A 20402-nucleotide genomic window follows, 5' to 3' on the forward strand; every position below is an offset into this window, starting at 1 on the left:
GCGCCTACCCTCCCCCCCTCTCTCTCTCCCCCTCTCTCTCTCTCCCTCTCCCCTCTCTCTCTCTCTCTCTCTCTCTCTCCCCCCCTTCTCTCTCTCTCTCTCTCCCTCTCTTTCTCCCCAGCTCAGCGTCAAGCTCCACCCTTGTTAAGCTCTCCGAGACGCTGCCCAGTGTGAAGAGCACGGTGTAAATGCAAGTTGTTGTTGGCGTTGTCGTTGGCGTTGCTGTTGTTGTTGTTGTTGCTGTTGCTGTTGTTGTTGTACGGGAGTAAACCTTGATGGCTTTTCGCTTGGATCAACGCTGCGTAAAGCGCGTTCTCCCCGCGTGAAAGGCGCCACGCGGCTTTGTGCGTCCAACGCGAGTGCCGAGTGCTGTCAGCGTCGTACTTTGCCGCTGTCGTTAACCTCCTTTCTGATGAAGTTTGGCGAACGTAATCGGACGTTGACCGCGCTGTACTGTACTCCCAGATGTTCCCCTTGGCAGACAGGAACCCTGGGGATGCGTCGGAAGCGATGATAAGGCGCAACGATCCCACGCCCTCCGTGTTTTCCCCGTGGCGGCCCCTTTCGCGTTAGGAGCCGGTCTCGAAAGCGCGACATGAACATCTCCGCGTAAAAGCCCGATGGAGGTGGGACTCAAACCCGACCGGGAATCTGCCGTCCCGACGGGGGAATCGGGAGCGAGCAACACGCCCAGTCCTCGCGAGAACAATCCTCGCGTTCGACGTAGCGTTCAGTTCGTCCAGAACGTCCGCCAAGCTTCTCGCAGTAGTTGCCGCAAAGTGCAGCGACTGTGTATTTCGTAGGCAAACGCGGCAGATGGTTTGCGCACGCCACACCCCCACACGCACCCCCTCCCCGCGCCGTCTCCCCCGCGGCAAAACAGCCGTGAAGTGAACGACCCGGGGGTGGTGGCGATTGTCGGCTTCTGCCCTAACCCGTGTTTCTTGTGCTCTGCGTCCTCAGGGCTTATTTGAACCCATCTTCGCCTCAACAGCCTCCACGGACTGCAAACGAGCGGCGTTTATCCAGCGGTTTGGAGGACGATAAGATGCCGGTTCTCTCCTCAGGAACGGGTAAAGCCTCGGCCGTCTCATTCCCGTCCGATGACGGTTTGCGACTCGCGATCTCCTGCCACGGAAAATATCTTGAATATTGATCCAACAACAACAACAACAACACATGACATTTACGCACGGCGCCTTTCGCATCGGGAAGACGTCCCGAGTCAGGGATCTCTGCATCTGAGCTGGTGGTTGGGATCAGGACGGGGGTGGAGGGCGGGGAGGGAGGGTAAGGGGGTAGGTGGGCGACCGAAGGCGCAGTCGGTCGAAGAGGAGGGTCTTGAGATGGGTTTTGAAGGAGGCGAGGGATGGGGGCGAGGCGGAGGGACTGTGGAATGGAGTTCCAGAGGGTGTCCGGTATGTAACGAGAGCAGGAGGCATGTTCCGTGCAAACGATTCGAGAATGAACAGGGGCACGAGCGACGTGTTATTACCAAATCCCCCAAAACCTTACTCCTCTCCCCTCCCATCCACCACCAACCCTCACGTCTATATTTCACCTGTAAACAGGCTTCCTTTCAAAGGTGAAATACACTTCATCCTTCTTTCTGGGTGTTTTATGACCAACCAGTGGTCATAAGGTCGGAAAGAATTTGGGACAAATTCAAACGCCATGAAAAAAATCTTCCAGATTAAGATTCAACGACGTTCCACAGATAAAACTGATATTTTAAGAGCAAAAAATTGGTCATAATGCCAAGGTTTCTTGCTAAGTTGCTAAAGCTTAGGATTTGCTCTGTTTGTTACAGGTCTACATGAGGTCCTGGCTCTTCTGACAGCACAACTGAGGCCAGATGCCAACCTCAAGGAAGAGATCAGTTTCCTCACCGAAGTCTTCAGTGAGAAGAGTTTCAACTCGCTCATGAAGGTGAAGACCGGCAGCACCTCTCGCCCATCTGGCGCTAAATGAATAGTGACAACAAATTCAGTTCACGCAGCGTCTTTCGTGTTGGGAGGACGTCCCAAAGCACTGGACAATGGGGTGGGAGGGGTTGGATCAGAGAGAGGGGTGGAGGGCAAGGGCGAGGGGAGGGGTCGGGGGGTTGGTGGAGGGAAGCTGACCGAAGGTACGGTCGAAGAAGAAGTTCTTGAGATGGGTCTTGCAGGAGGCAAGCGACGGGGCAAAGCGGAGGGGCTCCGAGATGGAGTTCCAAAGGGTGGGGGAAGAAAGGCTGAAGGCCTGACTGCCTATAGTGGAGAGGACAGGGCGGGGGTGAGGGGGACGTGTGTGGATAGGTTGGTGAGATTTTAATAGGTTGCGGAGGTAGGGAGGAGAAAGACTGTGGAGGGCTTTCAAGGAAGGCCCTGTGAGGAGCTTTGAGACATCCTCCCAATGTGGGAGTCGCTGCCTAAATGTAAATCGTAAGTGTGATTAATTTTGGTTCCCAGATCCATGAGAAACTGAGGCATTTCGACCGACACACACCGTCACCCACCCTGTACAGTGCTGCCACCCTGGTGCATGAAGTAAGTAGTTGCGTTGCATCTCAGAGTGTTGTTGTGTGTGGATACCTGGACTGGCTTTCTTCAGGAAGGGCTTGGAATAGTAACAGACTGATTCTGTTGGCCATCAAGATGGAAGGTCAACCCCTCTTACCGCTGCTCTCTTTCTCTCGAGCAGAGGAATCGCCTCGAAAGGGGTTTGAGATTGCGTTGTGACTAATATGGACTAATGAGGTTCGCTGAGGTTCCCGCGAGTTGTTAATCGATTGGCGGAGAGCTTTCCGGTGGGGGATAATAATCCCTCCAAAGAGAAAAAGAAATGCGGTCACTCAATCCACGACTGTTTGCGGGACAATTGGCACCCCAACATATACAGTCACTCCACTTTACGGCACACCCTGTGAAGCGCTTTGAGACGTCTCAACGACGCGATAAGGCGCTACATCAAATGCAAGGAATATTATCGTCATTATTATTTGGCGTTAAGTTTCAGTGAGGGAATCGCTCATCGGCCGAGATGCCATCCTTTGCCCGCTCCGGCTGTTCAGATCATTTGGCATTGCTTTGAAGTCGAGCAGGGAGGTGTACCCCGAAATCCTGTCCAATGCACCCCCTCTACCCTCCACTACCCCCCCCCCCACCCCTCAATCTCCCGCCACCCCAAACCCAAGCGCTCTGAGGCAATGGGATGTGGTCTCGCACCAGTCTATATGACAACCAACACTGGGCAACACTCCCAGATATTTTGACATGATTGAGGAACCCATCCAATGTCAGTCTGATTCCAAATCCACTGGAGACTGAGAGGTGGGTAAAGATCAGGGAACTGATAGGTCCATTAAAATCCCATCTCCGGCTTCAGGTAAACAACTGCTGCCGCACTCGAGGATATTTTTAGTTGCGATGTTCAGCTCTATTCTGAGCTTGTTGAATTTAGGCGAGACTGCGGCTATGTGGTAATCCTGATAAAGGGTCGAACCTGACACAGTCGATTGAGCTCGTGGAGTGAGCCATTGCATCTTAAGTTACCCAAGGTTACATTTGCTGCTGCATCTGTCCGCAAGTACTTCGTTTCTCGAAGCGCTTCGCCGGATTTCACTGTGAAGTTTCAGTGACTCAAGTGCATTTCATGGGCAAAAAAGAACAGCAGCCAATTTGCGCACAGCTACGTCGCGCAAACAGCCGTGAAATGAAGTTAATTTCTTGGCCAGGACACCGTGAGGAGAGAATAACTCCCTTCAATTCACGACCGGCTGCACGCGTTTCACCCACAAAACGCACAGTCGCTCCACTTTGCAGTGGAGCGCTTTGAGACGTCTCGAAGACGTGACCAGGCGCTGCATCAAAACGCGAGGGTTACGATCATCACAATATTCTCTTATTTCGAGTTGCACCGTGGAGATCTTTGGAACGTGAGCTCAAAGCCCCTGGCGCGTGGATCAAATTCGCCGATACTTCCGTCGCCGTGTCAAATACGTCTATTTATTTGGGGGCGTTTCTTGTTCTCTTGACCTTCCTCGTAGCTCTCAGAGGAATTACAGAACGGACCGATGGGCAACGACGTGAGTGAGCTCCTGCAACTACTGGCCAAGCCACACGTGAAGGTAGCGAATGAGCTGTGGCGATGAAGGCCCGGCCAGTTTGCGCTGTTTCTTAATAAGGAAATAAATGGGGTTGGGGTGGGGTGGGGGTGGGGTTGGGGCGGAGGGTTGGGGCACAGACTCCATTAGACTTGAGGACACTCTCATGAACTCTGACCTCTGAGCGCAGGTCATTGGCGATGGTCAAGGGATCTCCCAAAGGAATCTTTCCCTTCCGGAGAATTGGAATTAACGACTGGAATAGGCAATGGGGTGGGATTCACTTCAAACGTGACCCCCGTGTGGATGCACCTCGATAGCGACTGCTCTGCTGATACATAAGGCCACTGTGTCTCGTCCTGGCCAACAAATCCCCCACCCCCACCCCCCTGAAATTTGGTCACTCATTCCATATCTGTTTGTGGGACATTGCTGTAATAATAATATTAATAATAATCCTTGCGTTTGATATAGCGCCTCATCACCCCGTCGAGCCATCTCAAAGCGCGTCACAGAATGTCCTGTAAAGTGTATTTTTGTGGGCGAAACTTTACAGCGTATCCCGTGAAGCCCTTTGAGACGTCTCGACGAGGTATTAAGGCGCGGTATCAAATGCGAGGATTATTATTATTGTTGTTGTTGTTGTGATTATTAGCATTATTAATGTTTGGCGCCTTGGTTACCTCCTTGCGACGTGAGAGGCGTTATATCAATGTAAGTTGTTGCTGTTGTTGCTGTTGTTGTTGCTGTTGTTGTTGTTGTTGCAGGCCCTGCTCACAGCCCACGACACAGTCGCCTGCAAGGCCTTCGACCCCGTGCTGCCCCCGATGCCTGACGACGTGGGGGAGGAAGAGGAGGAGGAATCAGTGAAGATCGTGCGTCTGGTGAAGGACAAGGAGCCACTGGTCAGTGAGGCTCCGGCCTGGTCCACCACACTCTTGAGACACGACTGGGGGAGGGGGAAATCTGTGTAACCGTATCGGGCGCAAGGATAATTACCGTTAATAAAATGATAAATTGGTCACTTCAACCCACGACTTGTTTGTGGGCAATTGGCTGCCTGCCGCTTTTCGCCCACGAAACACACAGTCACTACACTCCGCGGTGTATCCTTTGAAGCGCTTTGAGACGTCTCAACGACGTGATTAGGCGCTGTAACAAATGCAAGGATAATTATTAGTATTATTATTATTAATTGTATTGACGTAGCGAACGGTGGCGTGGAGGTCTTTTTTGGTGGAAGGGGTTGGCGGGTGAGTTTGGAAGGTCAGAAAAAAAGAGCCCTCTGGTTTCCCACCCGCCCTAACCCTCCCGGGCATCCCACCCGCAGGGCGCGACCATCAGGATGGACGAGCAGACCAGCGCGGTTGTGGTGGCGCGGATCATGAGGGGTGGGGCAGCCGATCGCAGCGGTGAGTGTCTGTCACGTTTGCCCCCAAACCACCCCCCACCCCCCCCCCCTACACTCCCACCCCACCGTATTGGGCACCATTCGAACCAAACGAGTCTCCGTCCTTCGGGGGTCAGTTCCGCTCGCGCTCTCCTGACTGGTTTTCAGCTCCGTATCTCACGTTCCCCCCTGTCCCCCAGGTTTAGTGCACGTTGGTGATGAACTGAGAGAAGTCAATGGGATCACAGTGGAGAACAAGAGCCCAGAGGAAATCAGTCAGATCCTGGTAAGCTTAAAAGCCCAAGAGACACGAGCCGCACGAAGGCCGCTGTACAGCGCGAATCAAAAGTCTCTCGATCGCCGTCTATGTAGCTCAACAGCCCTTAAGCCCTTGTCAGTTTTAGCTGAGAGTGGGGACGTCCGAGCCGGACATTGTGGACACAGACTCACTCTGTGTATTGGATGTTTTCCCATCCCCAGGCTCAGTGCCAGGGCTCGATAACCTTGAAGATAATCCCGGCGCTCAAGGAGGAGGATCGACTGAAAGAGAGCAAGGTGAGGGCGTGGGGAGGGAGGGTGGGGGGGGGGTGTTGGGGGAAGAATAAAGGAGGAGTGGCGGGAGGGTGGGGTGGGGGTGGGAGGGGGATGGAGACAAGCCAACTTGCCTCAGGTTTCGCCCTGTCTCGGGAATCGTACCCGGTTCTCTCTCGCTTGCGAGGAGAGCGCCCTTAACATCAAACACCTCGAAGGTCCACACGGGAATTCTCACTTATGGTCCCATTGGCCCCCACACCCACCCACCCACCCCCCAACTCCCACCCCCTCCCATATCCCCGCACAGGTCTACATGAGAGCCTTGTTCGACTACGACCCGAGTAAGGACAAAGCCATACCCTGCAAGGAGGCAGGACTCCCGTTCAGGAAGCTTAACATCCTTCAGGTCGTGAGCCGGGACGATGCAGTGTGGTGGCAAGCCAAGCGTGTGGGAAATACGAACCTCCGAGCTGGACTGATCCCGTCGAAGCAGTTTGAAGAGCGGTGGGTGCTCCGTTCAGCGATCGGGAAAGGGGGCGCAGGGGAACAGCAACGAACACCTCACATCGACTGTCCTGTGCCTCAAGTCGCCCAAACCTCCTCCTATGTTTTATCGCCGATAATCGTTTTAGAAGTCGCCGTCCGTCCTCGCGGTCGGTTTGGTCGGGAGGACCTTTCCGAAAGTGCTTCGTGATAATATTAACAATAATCCTCGCGTTCGACACGGGGGCCCTTCACCGCCTCTTCGAGACGTCTCAAAGCGCTTCGCGGGACGCGCTGTAAAGTGAACTGACCGCGTATTGCCCACGACAGCGTCCCATCGGATTGATCTCAGAGCGTTGTGACTGTGCGTGGTTGTGGGCCAGCGCAGGCAGCGGGTTCGCGCACAGCCGGGTTCCAGGAAACAGTTGAGGCCGAGGGGAACACCAGCCCTTTCCGCTCTCTAACTGCATTGCCTTCATCTCTCGTCTTGTTTTACTTTCAGCCGATTTAAGCACAGGAGAGCAATGGCTTTGGAGCAACAGCAGGAAATGAAACAGACACAATGTAAGGACACACTGAACGCTTTTAGCCGATGAAACTCATCCTCTGAGAGAGAAGGAGAGAGCGAGAGAGAGAGGGAGAGAGAGAGAGAGAGAGTGCAGGAATCCCAACGCATGGGTGACACGCGATGGGTTTCCGTGAGTGTCAGACACCCAGCGCTAACCCTAAAAACAATAAGCTCCGTGAATTGTGAATTAATCCGGCAGGTATGATCATTAATTGTCCTTTCTTTCCCACCCCCCTCCACCCTCCTCCATCGCTACCTAGGTGAACAAGCCAACGAGAGAGGTAAGTAACCAGTGCAGTCTAAATCGGACACGAGTTAGAGTTACTGAATAATAATGAATAATGAATGCAAGTACTGTGTCAAACAGAGTCGTTTTACGAGACTGGTCGCACAGTTCATTGTGGGTTTGAAGAGGGAAGTAGACAGGTACATGAAGGATAGACCTCTCAGAGACGAAGACATGGAGCCCTGTAGCTCAGTGGTTAGAGCACTCGTCTCGCAAGTTCAATTTCCCAGGCGGGCGAAATCTTAGGCAAGTTTCCTTACTCCGCACGCCTCTGCTGACCCAGCAGTGAGTAGGAACCCGGTTGTTAGTCGAATGGTGGATCGCTTTTCCGGGGGTAATACACCCTTCAAAAAAAATTAATAAAATAAAAATTTCATCACTCAATCCGCAGCTGCTGGTGGGGACGCTGCTGTGCACAATTGGCTGCCCGTGTTTGGCCCACCGAATACACACAGTCACTCCGCTTCGCAGTGCATCCCGCGAAGCGCTTTGAGACACGATAAGGCGCTGCATCAAATGCAAGGATTATCATTCGCATTATTTGCAACAGCAATTTGGAAAGCCGGTGTCTTTTTAAAGAGCTTCCAAGTTAACAGCCGATCGAACAACTTCTGCAGAAAGACGGCGGCTACGGAACTCCGATCGGGGTTTCCTGAAGCGGGGGCTCTGGGATTTGCAGGACAAAAATTCCCTGCCTGACGATCCGGAGCTGTGATCGATTCCGAGGATAACGCACAGGCTCTGTACTGGGCTACAGAGCAGCAAAGAGTTCGGGTGGGGGTGGGGGGGTGAGGGCGAGGGCGGGTGGGGGCGAAGAGGTGAGCAGTTTAATCAGCCTCAGCTGCTCTGTGCCATAGAGGTTCTGTTGGAGATTGCTTTTCTAGGCATTAATTATTATTATTCTCCGACTATGTCTTCCCACCACCCCCCACTGCCCACACACACTCCCCGCAGCAGCCCCCCCCCACCCGCCGTGTTATTCGCTTTAACCAACAGTCCTCCGCACAAAGGAGACAAGAACAGGAACTTGCAAAGACTTCAGATATTGTTTTATTCCAGATTCCTGCCGCAGAAAAATAATAACAACGATCTTTGCATTCGGTACAGCGCCTCACCACCTCAAAGCGCTTCACAGGATATACTGTCAAGTGAAGTGACTGTGTATTTTGTGGGCGAAAAATCGGTGAAATATATTTACTTTGCTTCCCTCTTTCATTTTCGCCGCCTCCCCCCACCTTTTTCTACTCTTTTCCTGTTTCCCCCCGTTTCTCTCCCTGGTTTGTGCATAGTTCCTTCTCTGTCTCCCTCTCTGCCTCTCCCCCTCTATCCATCAGTCTCCCACCATTAGATCTATCAGAGTTTAGGAGGAACTTCTTCACGCAGAGGGTGGTGAGGGTGTGGAACTTGTTGCCGGAAACTGTGGTTGAGGCAGAAAAGCATCAACTTATTTTTAATAACAATAATAATTATTAATAGTAACCTCTTGATTCCAACCCCCGGTTCGGACGCAAACCCTTAACTGTCGAGCGCCTTGGGAGGTCCTTCCGACATGAAAAGGCGCTGTGTAAATGTGATTTTGTCGCCGTTATTCAAGAGGAAACTTGTCACATGTGTGAGAAAGAAGGGGAATAGAGGGGTTGAGGAGAGGGGAACAGGAGGGATGTGGGTTTGGGGCAAAAATGGTCTCTTTCCGCGCAGTGTGACTGTGTAATTCGATGTCTTAAGGCTAAGCCAGGGTGGAATTTCAGGTGAGAGGTGCCAGGGACTTGTCATGGATTTGCTGTTGTCAATCACTTGAGCTGTTTCCACCGGCAGATCTATCTCCTCTCTGATCTTGATCATTCCTTCTGCTTCCACCTGCTGCTTGCCTATCTCTGCAGAGGACTGTGACTGTGATGGATATTTCAATGGGCTTCACGTAGGTGAGAGTTCCGACTCGAGCTGATCCACGTCATGTAGCTCAATCAATCCCCCGCTGGGTCAATCAGGTCCCGGGTCACAGAGAAAGTCGAGTGTCTCCACATTTGGAAACTGTTCCTTGGACTCCAATTGACCATCAGTGTCTGTGACCTGCTAACTCCATATCAACCCGCCCTCTCCCTCCGTTCAGCAAACTCCCGCCTGCTTCACGTCCCCAGCCCGCCCCACCATCGACGATCGGGCCTTCAACCTCTCTGCCCCCCCCCCTACCCTTTGGAACTCCATCCCACAGTCCCTTTACCTCGCTCCCTCCCTCCCTCGCCTCTTTCAAGGCACGATCCTCCTCTTCGACCGCGCCTTTGGTCACCCTCCTACCTCCACCCTCCCTGCCCTCCTCCCCTCCTGATCCCAAACCCCCAGCTCGGGTGATCTCTGACTGTCCACCTCCTTGGGACGTCCTCCTGTCGTGAAAGGTGCCGTGTAAATGTCATTTGTTGCCGTCGTAAGTCCCACAATTGTCAAGTTTTTTGGTTTACTTATTGAAATATTATTTCTTTCGTTTGGAAAATAATATCTGGGGATACATTGCATGAGTCATTTGAGACATGACATACAGTAAGTGCTTGGGAGAACCAGGCAACTTTGGATCTAAGTTTCCCAAAGCTCTCCACTCCTGTTGTAGACTAATCCATACAGAAATAATTGCCATCAACATCTCCAGTACTGTCAAGCAAGCGACTACCAAGATGGTGGAAGGCAAACTAGATGAACCTTGGTCTTTTTTTTGTCTAGCAATTCCTATATTCCTATTTGCTTTGTCTTATTGATTTGCTGGACCTTCGCTTCTGACCTACACACAAAAGTAATTATTTAGTATTTTTCTTGTGCATTTTTTTTCAAATAAAACACCAAGGTTTGTGTAAATTGAGTGCATTTCTGTACACCCTGTTATCCAGTAATGTGCATAAAACGTGGAGTAGATCTGAACAAGGGGGCATAGTCTTAAATTTACAGCGAGGCCATTTAGGGGTGAAAATCAGGAAGCATTTATTCAGGCAAAGGGGAGTGGAGATCTGGAACTCTTCCCTCCCCCAAAAGGCTGTGGATTATGGCTGGATCCATTCAAATTTTCAACACTGAGGCAGATAGATGTTTATTAGGTCAGGGTATTGAGCGATATGGGGCAAAGGCGGGTAATTGGAGTTGAGGTATAGATCAGCCATGATCTAACAGAATGGCAGAACAGGCTCGAGGGGCTGAATGGCCTCCTTCTGTTCCTATGAACCCCAAAGTTGGTTTTACCGACTTATCCATAATAATAATTGGATAGGTCCTTGAAGAGGAAAAATTTGCAAGGATACGGGGAAAGAGCGGCGGGGATGGGAGTGATGGGTGGGGGGGGGGCGCGGGACCGATTAGATAGCTCTTCCAAAGAACCGGCTCAGGCCACGATGGGCGGAATGGCTTCCTTCTTGGGCCGTAATGTTTTATGACTCTATAACTTGACGGAATCCGCGCCAGATATTTTAAGAGTCTCGGCCTCAGAAAGCACTCAGCGTTTGGCCAAAAGCGTCTCTGCGCTGTCTCCCTCCGTGACCTGTGCCATTTGACTTTTCAGCCGGGTTGCGGAGAAGTTTCCGGTTGAGTCGGAAGGAGAGGCGGGTGAACCAGAGCGAGGCGAAAATGTCAGAGCCCGAGGAGTTGCTGGAGGTTCCCACCTACGAAGAGGTGACTCGGTATCACCGTCGCCCGACTGAATACCACAGGCTTGTGGTCCTGGTTGGTACGTCAGCCCCATTCACTAACCGCATCACCCACAGCTCCTCGTCCGAGAGCCTGAAGCCAAGCGCTTGGGGACGCTACCCTACCCTACAGGAGCCGAGCTATATATAAACACAACTTGTTGGTGTCTGACCCCACTCTCTAGAATTCCATCCCGCAGTCCCTCCGCCTCTCCCACACACCCCACCAACCAATCAACCAACCACCCTTGCCTCCTTCAAGACCCGTCTCAAACCCCTTCCTCTTCGACCGTGGCCTTCGATCACCCTCCTACCCCTACCCGCCATGCCCTCCACCTCCTCCTCATCCCAACCACCAGATGATCCAATGCCTTGGGATGTCCTCCTGACGTGAAAGCCGCTAACCAAATGTAAGTATGTTGTTGTTGTTACTGAATTTCCACCCAGTATTAGCCCATAAGACCACTGGTCCTGAAATTCCACCTAGTCTTAGCCCCTGTTTTATCTGTTCAAACTCTCAACAGTTACCCCCCCACTTCTCACACACAAACACACACACATACACATACACACAATGCAAACTTGGCTCTCCCCAACCTGCATCTAAATAATCTATGGAATTAGGGAAGTAGGGTGCACAGAACAGGGGCGGCGGTGGGTGGGGGTGTGTGTGTGTGTGTGTGGGAGGGGTGGGTGGGTGGGGGGGAGGAAAGTGTACATTCCATTCCAGACATAGCAATTTCCAAGGGTGGGTAATCGTCATACATGGAACTCTCACTCTGGTTTGGACACCCTTAAGCACAGCGACGGGTTTCCACGTGTATCAGACACTTTGTCTGACCGAACATTATCTTCGCCTGTAAGCCCCACCGGGCCTGAAATTTGAGCTATTGATCGCTTATTTCCCTCACCGCAGAGGACTAGCAAGTCTCTATTGGATTATATTAAAGCAAGGAGACTGGGCAAAGGACAACCAATATGCAGGCTCATTGTAACTAAGAGGGTGTTGACCTGATGCAGAGGGGCAGGGTCTGACCTGGTCACTTTCCACTTGTGTTACGTGATAAGGCGCTATATCAAGCGCAAGGATTATTATATTATTATTGTTATTATTACTATCGCAGGTTCCTTAGGGGCGAAGATTAACGAAATGAAGCAGAAACTGATCGCGGAGAATCCAAACCGCTATTGTGTGGCAGTTCCCTGTAAGTGCGACTGACAATTGAACCACCTTTTTGTTTTAAACCCTCCGACCTTCTCTCAATCTCTCCCAACCCCGTGCCCCCCTCCACCCCACTTACCCCCCACCCCCACCCCCACACCCGCCTCTGGGATCCTACATCAATAGAGTAAATCTAGACCCAGGGTGAGGTATATCCAGATATGAGATGGGGTATTTCACCCACATACCGTACAGTCACTTCACTTTACAGTGTACCCGGCGAAGCTCTTTGTAGCGTCTCGACAAATCAATGATTGATGATGACAACACTGAACTCAACCTCAGTTTCTCAACCCGGTTTAAGCTCATTGCTGTCACTCACCGCTCAGTCCGCTCCCGTTAACCTAAACAAGACCCTAAATTGTCCGGGTTGGGGGATCCCAGCTGGACAAGTATCAGGTCCATCGGTGGAGTGAGTTTAAAACCTTCCCCTCATCTTCTCGCTTTTGCCCGAATGCAGCCACAACTCGGCAAAAGAAGGTCCACGAGAGGGAAGGGGTGGAGTACCATTTTCTCTCCAAGTTGACATTCGAGGCGGAGATTCAGAGCAACAGGTATGGCAGAGTCTCGGAGGAGAGAGGGGGTGGCGTGATCGAAGTACAGGAGGTGGGGGGGGGGGGTATGTGGGAGGGGGGGGGGCTAGGGGGTGGGTGGTGTTGGCGTGGGTTTGAAACGAAGACCGAGAGGGACTGAGACCTGATCTCTTTCTCGCTTCAGGTTTGTCGAGCACGGAGAGTACAACAATAATCTGTACGGAATCACTGTGGATTCCATCCGGACTATTCAGTTGAAAAAGAAGATCTGCCTGGTGGACGCACAGCCCAGGTAAGTGTCCTAAAGGTGGCGGCTTTGAGACCCTGCGTAAATTGTGTACGTTGGGAGTTTCCGTGAGCGCCTTGGGACGTCCTCCCGACGTGAAAGGTGCTGTGCAAACGTAATTTAGTGTTGTGGTGCACTGTTTACCCCTGAACGCCAAAGCTCCTAATGGGTAGGGCTGGTCCTAGCTGGACGAGCAGTGGGAACCCTTGCTTGCCAGACAGCGCTCTCGATGGCGAGCTACCGTGGTTTGAGCTGGTCAGACTCCCTCCAGCAGTTACCCTCAATACTCGGACCTAACCTAAGCTGCTGCTTGCCTTCGCTGCTCCATTTACAGACCATCAAGAATCTCAGGACCCCGGAATTCAAGCCGTACGTGATATTTATCAAGCCCTTCATCCAGGAGATGAGGACCGCCCCGTCAGCGGATGAAACACCGGAGGAAAAGATGGCAAGGATAGCAACCGTGAGTCCATCACCCGTGTGTAGCCCCCTCCTCTCCAACCCCAGCCCCCACACCCATCCCCCCAGGAGGGGAAGAGAGTACTAGATTTTTCACAGAGATTGTTAGCGGGGTAGGTGGGGTGGGGGTTGAGGGCGAGGGGGATGGGAGGTGAGGGGGGATTGGATGTTGAGTAAGGGAAGGAGGGAGCAAATTTTGGGACATGATCTAAGGAAATTAGGTACTTGAAAAGGAAGTATTTGTAAGGATATGGGGAAAGAGTGGGGGAGTGGGAACTGATTGGGTGGCTCTTCCAAAGAGCAGGCACAGGCACGATGGGGCCGAATGGCCTCCTTCTGCGCTGTAACAATCTATGATTCCATGATGGTTGGAAGGCGAATTGGATGGACCTTGGTCTTCTCTCATCCAGCAAATTCTCACGTTATCAACAGAGCAGTGTTTCTTCACGCTTTTCCTGTGCCCTTTAGCACCGAGGAAACCGATGGAGGGATTTACCGCGGGTCAGGTTTTACCGAGCGCCAGACGAGTGTGAGAGTTGTCTCTTCAATTGCAGGAAGAGGAGCAGCGGGAGATGATTCAGACGGCAGAGGATATTGAACACCGATACGGGCACCTGATCGACCGGATCCTGGTGAAAGGGGAACTGCAAACCGCCTGCAATGAACTAAAACACACCCTTGATAATATAGAAAAGGAGACCTTGTGGGTGCCAGTCAGCTGGGTCCGATCATAACCAGTCATAACCAATGACCCAACCCAACAACTCAACGCCAGACTCTGTTCCCATCTTCCTCCAGACACAAGCTCAACTCACTCTAACTCTTTGTCATTTGTCAAGGACCTGCTATATGTTTTTGTTCGCTGGTCAGACTTCAGCAGTTACCCGCAACGCAAACTCTGGGCTTCCCACCCCTCCCCCTAAGCCTCGGTCTTGCCTGTTACTTTAGTTCCGGAATTAGGTAAGCAGGATGCATCCCTCCAGGGAGAGAAACCGAGAGACCGAGAGAGCGAGAGAGAGAGAGAGCGCTGTCCATTCCAATCCATCAATCTATCTCTGGGATGCATGGAATTCTCAGTTTGGCTTGGAGACGCTTGAGCACGGTTAGGATGGCCTTCTGCATGCGTCAGACACCCGACTGCCCCCACCCTCAACCCCACCCCCAGAAAAGCTCTTTGATCAGATGATGGAGTCAATTTCCGACCAACTTTCTGTTCCGTCAGGCACTCAAAAGCAGGATGGCGTTTTGGCATTCTCTTCCGAAGCGTGTTAAGGAACGCACACACGCACACAGACACACACACAAACACACACACACGCGCACAAACACGCTGACAAGTAATAAGCGATGAGACTTTACCAGCCTGGCTCAGTCCGTAGCATCTCGTCTCCGAGTCAGAAGGTTGTGGGTTCAAGCCCCCACCCCAGTGTTGGGGACTTTGAGCAAAGGGCACCAAAACCTGGTGATTGTAGATAACAACAACAGCTTGCATTTATATAGCGCCCTTCACGTGGGGAAGTGTTCCAGAGGGCTTCATCGCTTTCAGTTGGACGACAACAAATTATGTCAATACAGCAATCATTTCACATTGGGGGCCCTTTCACATTGGGAGGACGTCCCAAGTCGTTGGACCCTCAGGGTTCCGTAAAGCCCCCACCACCTCCCAAAAATATATACAGCGCATTCAAAAAGACCCACACGGGTTTGTGTGTCCCCGTTGATGGGACACTCCAGTGTCCAAATTAACCGCCAGGTTTACAATTTACAGTAAAATCCCGTGAAGCACTTTGGGACGTCTTTCCTGACATGAAAGCCGCTGCATCAAACGCGAGGATTATGACTTTCTTTTTAATTCTTATTATTATTAATAATCTCGCCGCGCTAACCCATTAATCGCTAACGTCCATCTGAATGAACGTCTCTACTGTACAACCAAACAGGTGCGGAATCAACCCCAGTCTATCGTGATTTCTTCCTCCCTTCCGCTAAAAAAAAAAAACCCCACACCAGAGCATGTTCTTAACCAACCAAAAAAGAAGCGCGTAAGAAATTTGACTCTTTTGTTTTTAAAAGGCAATATAATTTTTCGCACGGTAAATTTCTGCAGATTCACAAGGAATGTACTGGAAACTTCGTCGTTTAAACATTCTTTTCAAGAATAAAATCTAGATTTGGTAACATCAGATGATAAGTGGGAAGGGTGGAGGGGGTGGGTGGGGGGGGGGTCTATCTTGCTTCTAAGATGATGGTGGGATATTAAAGGTTTGGATTCCGTCAGTGACAAGGTGAGCTTTTTATTGGAATGCGTTCGGTAAACTGGACACAGCGGGAAAGAGAGCATGGTTAGGCCGGGCAACGGGTTGGCATTTATTTTAGGACAGCGGGTCAGTCTCTGCACCTGCAACAAAGTGAAAGAGAGTTCACAAGAAAATCCCAGCGTCGAAGAGCCCCTTTGGCCCATCTGATCTCATCCCTCGCAACAACAACAACATACATTTGCGTAACGCCTTTCACGGGCGGGAAGAAGTCCTAAAGCGCTGTGGGCGGTCAGGGATTTGGACCCGAGCTGGGGGTTGGATAATGATAATCATTAAATTCAATTTAATTTAATTTAATTTAATTATGATTAGCCAATTTACTAATAGCATAGCAGCGTTCCGCAAACAGCCTGCTGAACAGGCACATTCTGCTATGTACAAATTGGCTAATAGCAATAATAATTAACAATTATAAGAATTATAACAATATTCCGCTATGAATAATTATAATTAATAATTATACTAATATTCTGCGATGTGCAAGCTGGCTAATAATAATCACCTCGCCCTACAAATTTACATTTATTTTACGCCTTTCACCTCGGGAGAATTATTAGCAAAATCATTAGCAAAATAATCCCTCCAAAACCCAAAACGATAATAAATTGGTCATTTTCAATCCACGACTGTTTGTGGGACATTGCTGTGCGCAATTGGCTGCCGCGTTCGCCCACAAATATACAGTCAATTCACTTTACAGTGTGTTCTGTGAAACGCTTTGGGACGTCTTCCCGATGTGAAAAGCGCTATACCAAATGCGAGGATTATTCTTCTTATTATTATTAAATAGCGGAAAGCTTACCGTCCTTCATTGGCAAAGCTGCATTCGTGTTGGGATCTACAACGGGAAGAAAAAAAAGAAAGCCGTTACAGAAGGAAAAATCATACCAAACAGATTCAGGTTATGTCCTGCGAAGAGTTTTGAGACATCCTCAAAGCCCTTCGCAGGTTGTATTGTAAAGTGGATTTTGTGGGACAAACTGCTATGGTGCGCGGCAGCGTCCCACAAACAGTCATGGATTGACTGACCAAATGTTTTTTTTGAAGGGATTATTACCACCGGAAAGCGGTCCATCCACCAATCGATGGACTAACTAACAACCGTGTTCCTACTTACTGTTAGGTAAACGGAAGCGCGTGGAGTTAGGAAACTTGCCTAAGGTTTCGCCCTGCCCGGGAATCGAACCCAGGGACTCTCGTTTGCGAGGCGAGTGCTCTGACTACTACGCTCCGAGAATCTAAGGGTTATTATTATTATTAGTAGTATTGTATGAAATGGGCTGAAGGGCTTTCTTGACTGGAACCTCTCTCATTGTCACCTTATAAACTTGCTTGCTCGGGTCAGTCAAATACTTTCGTTTCGGGTACTCCAGGCGTTTGGCAAGTTTGAAGTTCTCGGCCTTGATCTTTTGCATCTCGTTTAGTCGTACTTCCTTCTTCGAACTATGAGAGATCAGTCGCTGCGTTAGATATTTTCGGCACCAAACTCTCGGCACGACACGTGCACTCCTTTTGTGGGTGAAACGCGGCAGCCGATCGCGCACAGCAACGTCCCCACAAACAGTCGTGGGTTGAAGTGACCAAATGTTTTTTGGGAAGGTTTATTACCCCCGGAAAGCGGTCTGCCAATCGACTAACAATCAGGATCCTACTTACTGCTTAGGTGAACAGGGTCGTGTGGAGTAAGGAAACTTGCCTATGGTTTCCCGCGCCCCCTCCCCCCGGGTATCGAACCCAGGTCTTCTCGCAACCCTGTACGGGTGGCTAAATGCAGGGGCTTCGCTGCGACCACACCCCAGGCTTCTGATAATTGCTGCAATGGTCAGAGAGACGGTAAAATAACCAACCTTTCTCGCTTGTAGTCATTCCAGCAGAAGGAGCTCCCGGAGTATAGGAGGCGTCCCATTCTCTTGATTATTTTAACGTTCTCCTTTCTAATAGCTGCCAGTCTTTGTTGTTCTATCTGAAAAATAAGCACACTCAATTCCACTGAAATAAATAACTGTACAGCACTCCAGTCTCTGGCTCAGAAGTTCTGTGGGTTCAGTTCCAAGGTGCGGACTTAAACTCATAATCCGGGCTGACATTCCACTGCACACTATATTCTGTGAAGCTCTTTGAAACACCTCAACAACGTGACGAGGTGTTATATCAAAGCCTCAACAACGTGATGAGGTGTTATATCAAAGCCTCCACAACATGACGAGGCGTTATATCAAAGCCAAGGATCATTATCGTTATTATATGATTATTATTGCTACCATGTTAACGATGCGTAAAATAAAATGTTACCGTCCTCAACGAAGGAACATTTTGAGCAATGACCAGTCACAAAGTACTGCCTTGGTTCACGTAGAGTGTAAACGGATTGCTATGGCGTCACTTAAATACTCCTTCGATTCCGAAAGGTAACGAACACAAATAGTTAAGATAGTTTCACCTGCAGTTTCCTTGGGCTCGTTTTACTCATCTGAGGATCCACATACAGTCTGCTATCTATGGTCCTCTCCGCTGCAGAAGTGAAAGATATAAATCGCTGTCAGCCCGAGTCGAAACTCGCAAGGTTGAACTCCACACACACTACCCCAAAGTGCTGAAGTCTCCCGCTCTAAACTCCGCACCCCCGTCACGCCAGCCCTCACCGGCTCTCTCGCGGAACAGATCGACTTCAAGATCCACACACTGGTCTACAAATCCCTTCACACCCTGGCAACCTCCCTACCTCTCCCACCCGCCTCTCATCCCCCCCCACTCACACCATCACCACCACCACCACCACCCGCCACCTCCGCTCGGCTGACTCCGGCCTCCTACGTCTCCCTGGCCCCTCCGTTCTAGCGTCACTACCCCCCGAAAGTCTGGAATTCTTCTCCCTCAATCCCCCCCCGCAAACGGCCCTTCCTTCCTTCCCCATTTCCAGATCAAGGCTGAAGCTCCTACTGCCACCTCCTCCACCCCCTCGGATCAGTGTCGTGTTCCCTCACTGTCAAGTGTTCCGAGACACTACCCTGGGTGAAGGGCCGCTGCGTAGCGTTGTTGACGACAAGAACAACAAGTTGTAAGCGTTTCGCTCACAAAACACACTTTACAGCATATTCTGTGAAGCGCTTCAAGATGTCTCGAAGACGAGATAAGCCCCTACATCAAACGCAAGGATTATTATTATTATTATGCATAATAATGGTATTATTATTATGTATTCGCAAGGTTTATTTTTCCAAGAGAAAGTTGCTCAAGAGGCAATGTTGAAAGTTCCCCCCACCCCCACCTCACTGATGACTGAGCACATGCACAGGACTGAGTACCGCGGAACATCATTCCAAACACCAAATGGGAGGGTTGGTGTTCAGTCCGTTGAAGCTCTCGAGACATCCTCAGGTGAGCCTTTTACCCACTTTGACAACACGCCCGGACACCCAGAGGCAGAACAGCAAGTGGGAGCAGGTTCGGAGTTGCAAAGGGCAATTTCAGGGTAAAGGGTAAAGTATTTATTTACTCAGCGGCTCATTAATGACTGGAACTGGTTACAAAGCAGGACGACGGGTGAGGCCAAAACCCTGAGACTCAGTGAAGAAGCGATTCTTGAACGCAAGAATTTTCCACACTCACGAATTTTAAGACAAAATGGCTGTGCTCACAGGCTGAGACCAGGTGGAATTTTAGGCCCAGGATATCCGTGTCAGCCATCAGTTCGAAACGTTGTCTCTCCACACCCCCCCCCCGCCCACCCACCCCACTCCCCCCCCCCCCCCCCCCCGCCTCCAGAATTAACAACAAGCTCATCGATCGATATATTATAATAATGAACCTTTGCATTTGATACGGATATTATTATTATTATTTCGCCCGCAAAATATACAGTCAATCCGCTTTACAGTATATCCTGTGAATCGCTTTGAGACGTCTCTATGACGTGATTGTTATTATTGTATAGAGCCTTATATCATGCCCTCGAGGCACCTGGAAATGCTTCACAGGGCTCTACAGTGAAGTGCAGCGACTGTGCATTAATGGGCGCAACAGCTTGTTACAGATTGTCCATCAGTAGGAAATTTCCCAACATTTTACTAACCGGTCTCCACCTTATTCCTGTGTTTCACGAACTGTGGATGTGTTTCCCATTTTTCTTTGCACGTGGAATATCTCCCGCCAACAAGGAAACAGCCCACCACACTCATGTTATCGCTGGGGATTACTCAACCACAATGACGCCAAGGATTTGCAAAGTGCATCATTAATACAGTGCTTTGAGCCGGTTGCTATGAACGCTATTGTGACGTCAGCGACTGCTTTTCTGCTGTATCCTCATCGTCAATGCAGCACACGAGATCAATGGATAAATTGTGATATCAGGAAAGGCCGTATAAAGAGCCAAAGGGGATGGATAAAGTCTTTGAGATCTACTCCATTGCCGGAGGTGCCGTCTTTTCGGATGAGACGTCCAGTGGCGAGGTGGTGTCTCCTGCGTGGCGTTCAAGGTTAAAGACTTCGCAAACACCAGTTGAGAAGAGAAGGGATTTTTGCTCCTGGTGTCCTAAGCCGATAAAATAGCCATTCGCTTCATGGCTGTTTGTGAG

At 50.5% G+C, this 20402-nt stretch overlaps 1 protein-coding gene across 1 annotated transcript; it reads left to right on the forward strand.

The window, feature by feature from the left end:
* The first annotated feature begins 966 nt into the window (after nucleotides 1-966).
* LOC103191005 (MAGUK p55 subfamily member 3) lies at nucleotides 967-13483 on the forward strand. The gene is made up of 17 exons (XM_042343228.1): nucleotides 967-1073; nucleotides 1811-1929; nucleotides 2451-2528; nucleotides 4028-4108; nucleotides 4852-4989; nucleotides 5415-5496; nucleotides 5675-5760; nucleotides 5955-6029; nucleotides 6316-6512; nucleotides 6994-7055; nucleotides 7320-7340; nucleotides 9226-9267; nucleotides 10884-11048; nucleotides 12132-12212; nucleotides 12690-12783; nucleotides 12947-13054; nucleotides 13383-13483. Exons 1-17 carry the CDS (start codon nucleotides 1049-1051, stop codon nucleotides 13423-13425), a joined length of 1497 nt encoding a protein of 498 aa, XP_042199162.1. The 5' UTR covers nucleotides 967-1048; the 3' UTR covers nucleotides 13426-13483.
* The last annotated feature ends 6919 nt before the right edge of the window (nucleotides 13484-20402 follow it).

This window comes from Callorhinchus milii, unplaced genomic scaffold (assembly GCF_018977255.1).
Source record: "Callorhinchus milii isolate IMCB2004 unplaced genomic scaffold, IMCB_Cmil_1.0 Scaffold23, whole genome shotgun sequence".
In the NCBI taxonomy this organism is placed as follows: Eukaryota; Metazoa; Chordata; class Chondrichthyes; order Chimaeriformes; family Callorhinchidae; genus Callorhinchus; species Callorhinchus milii.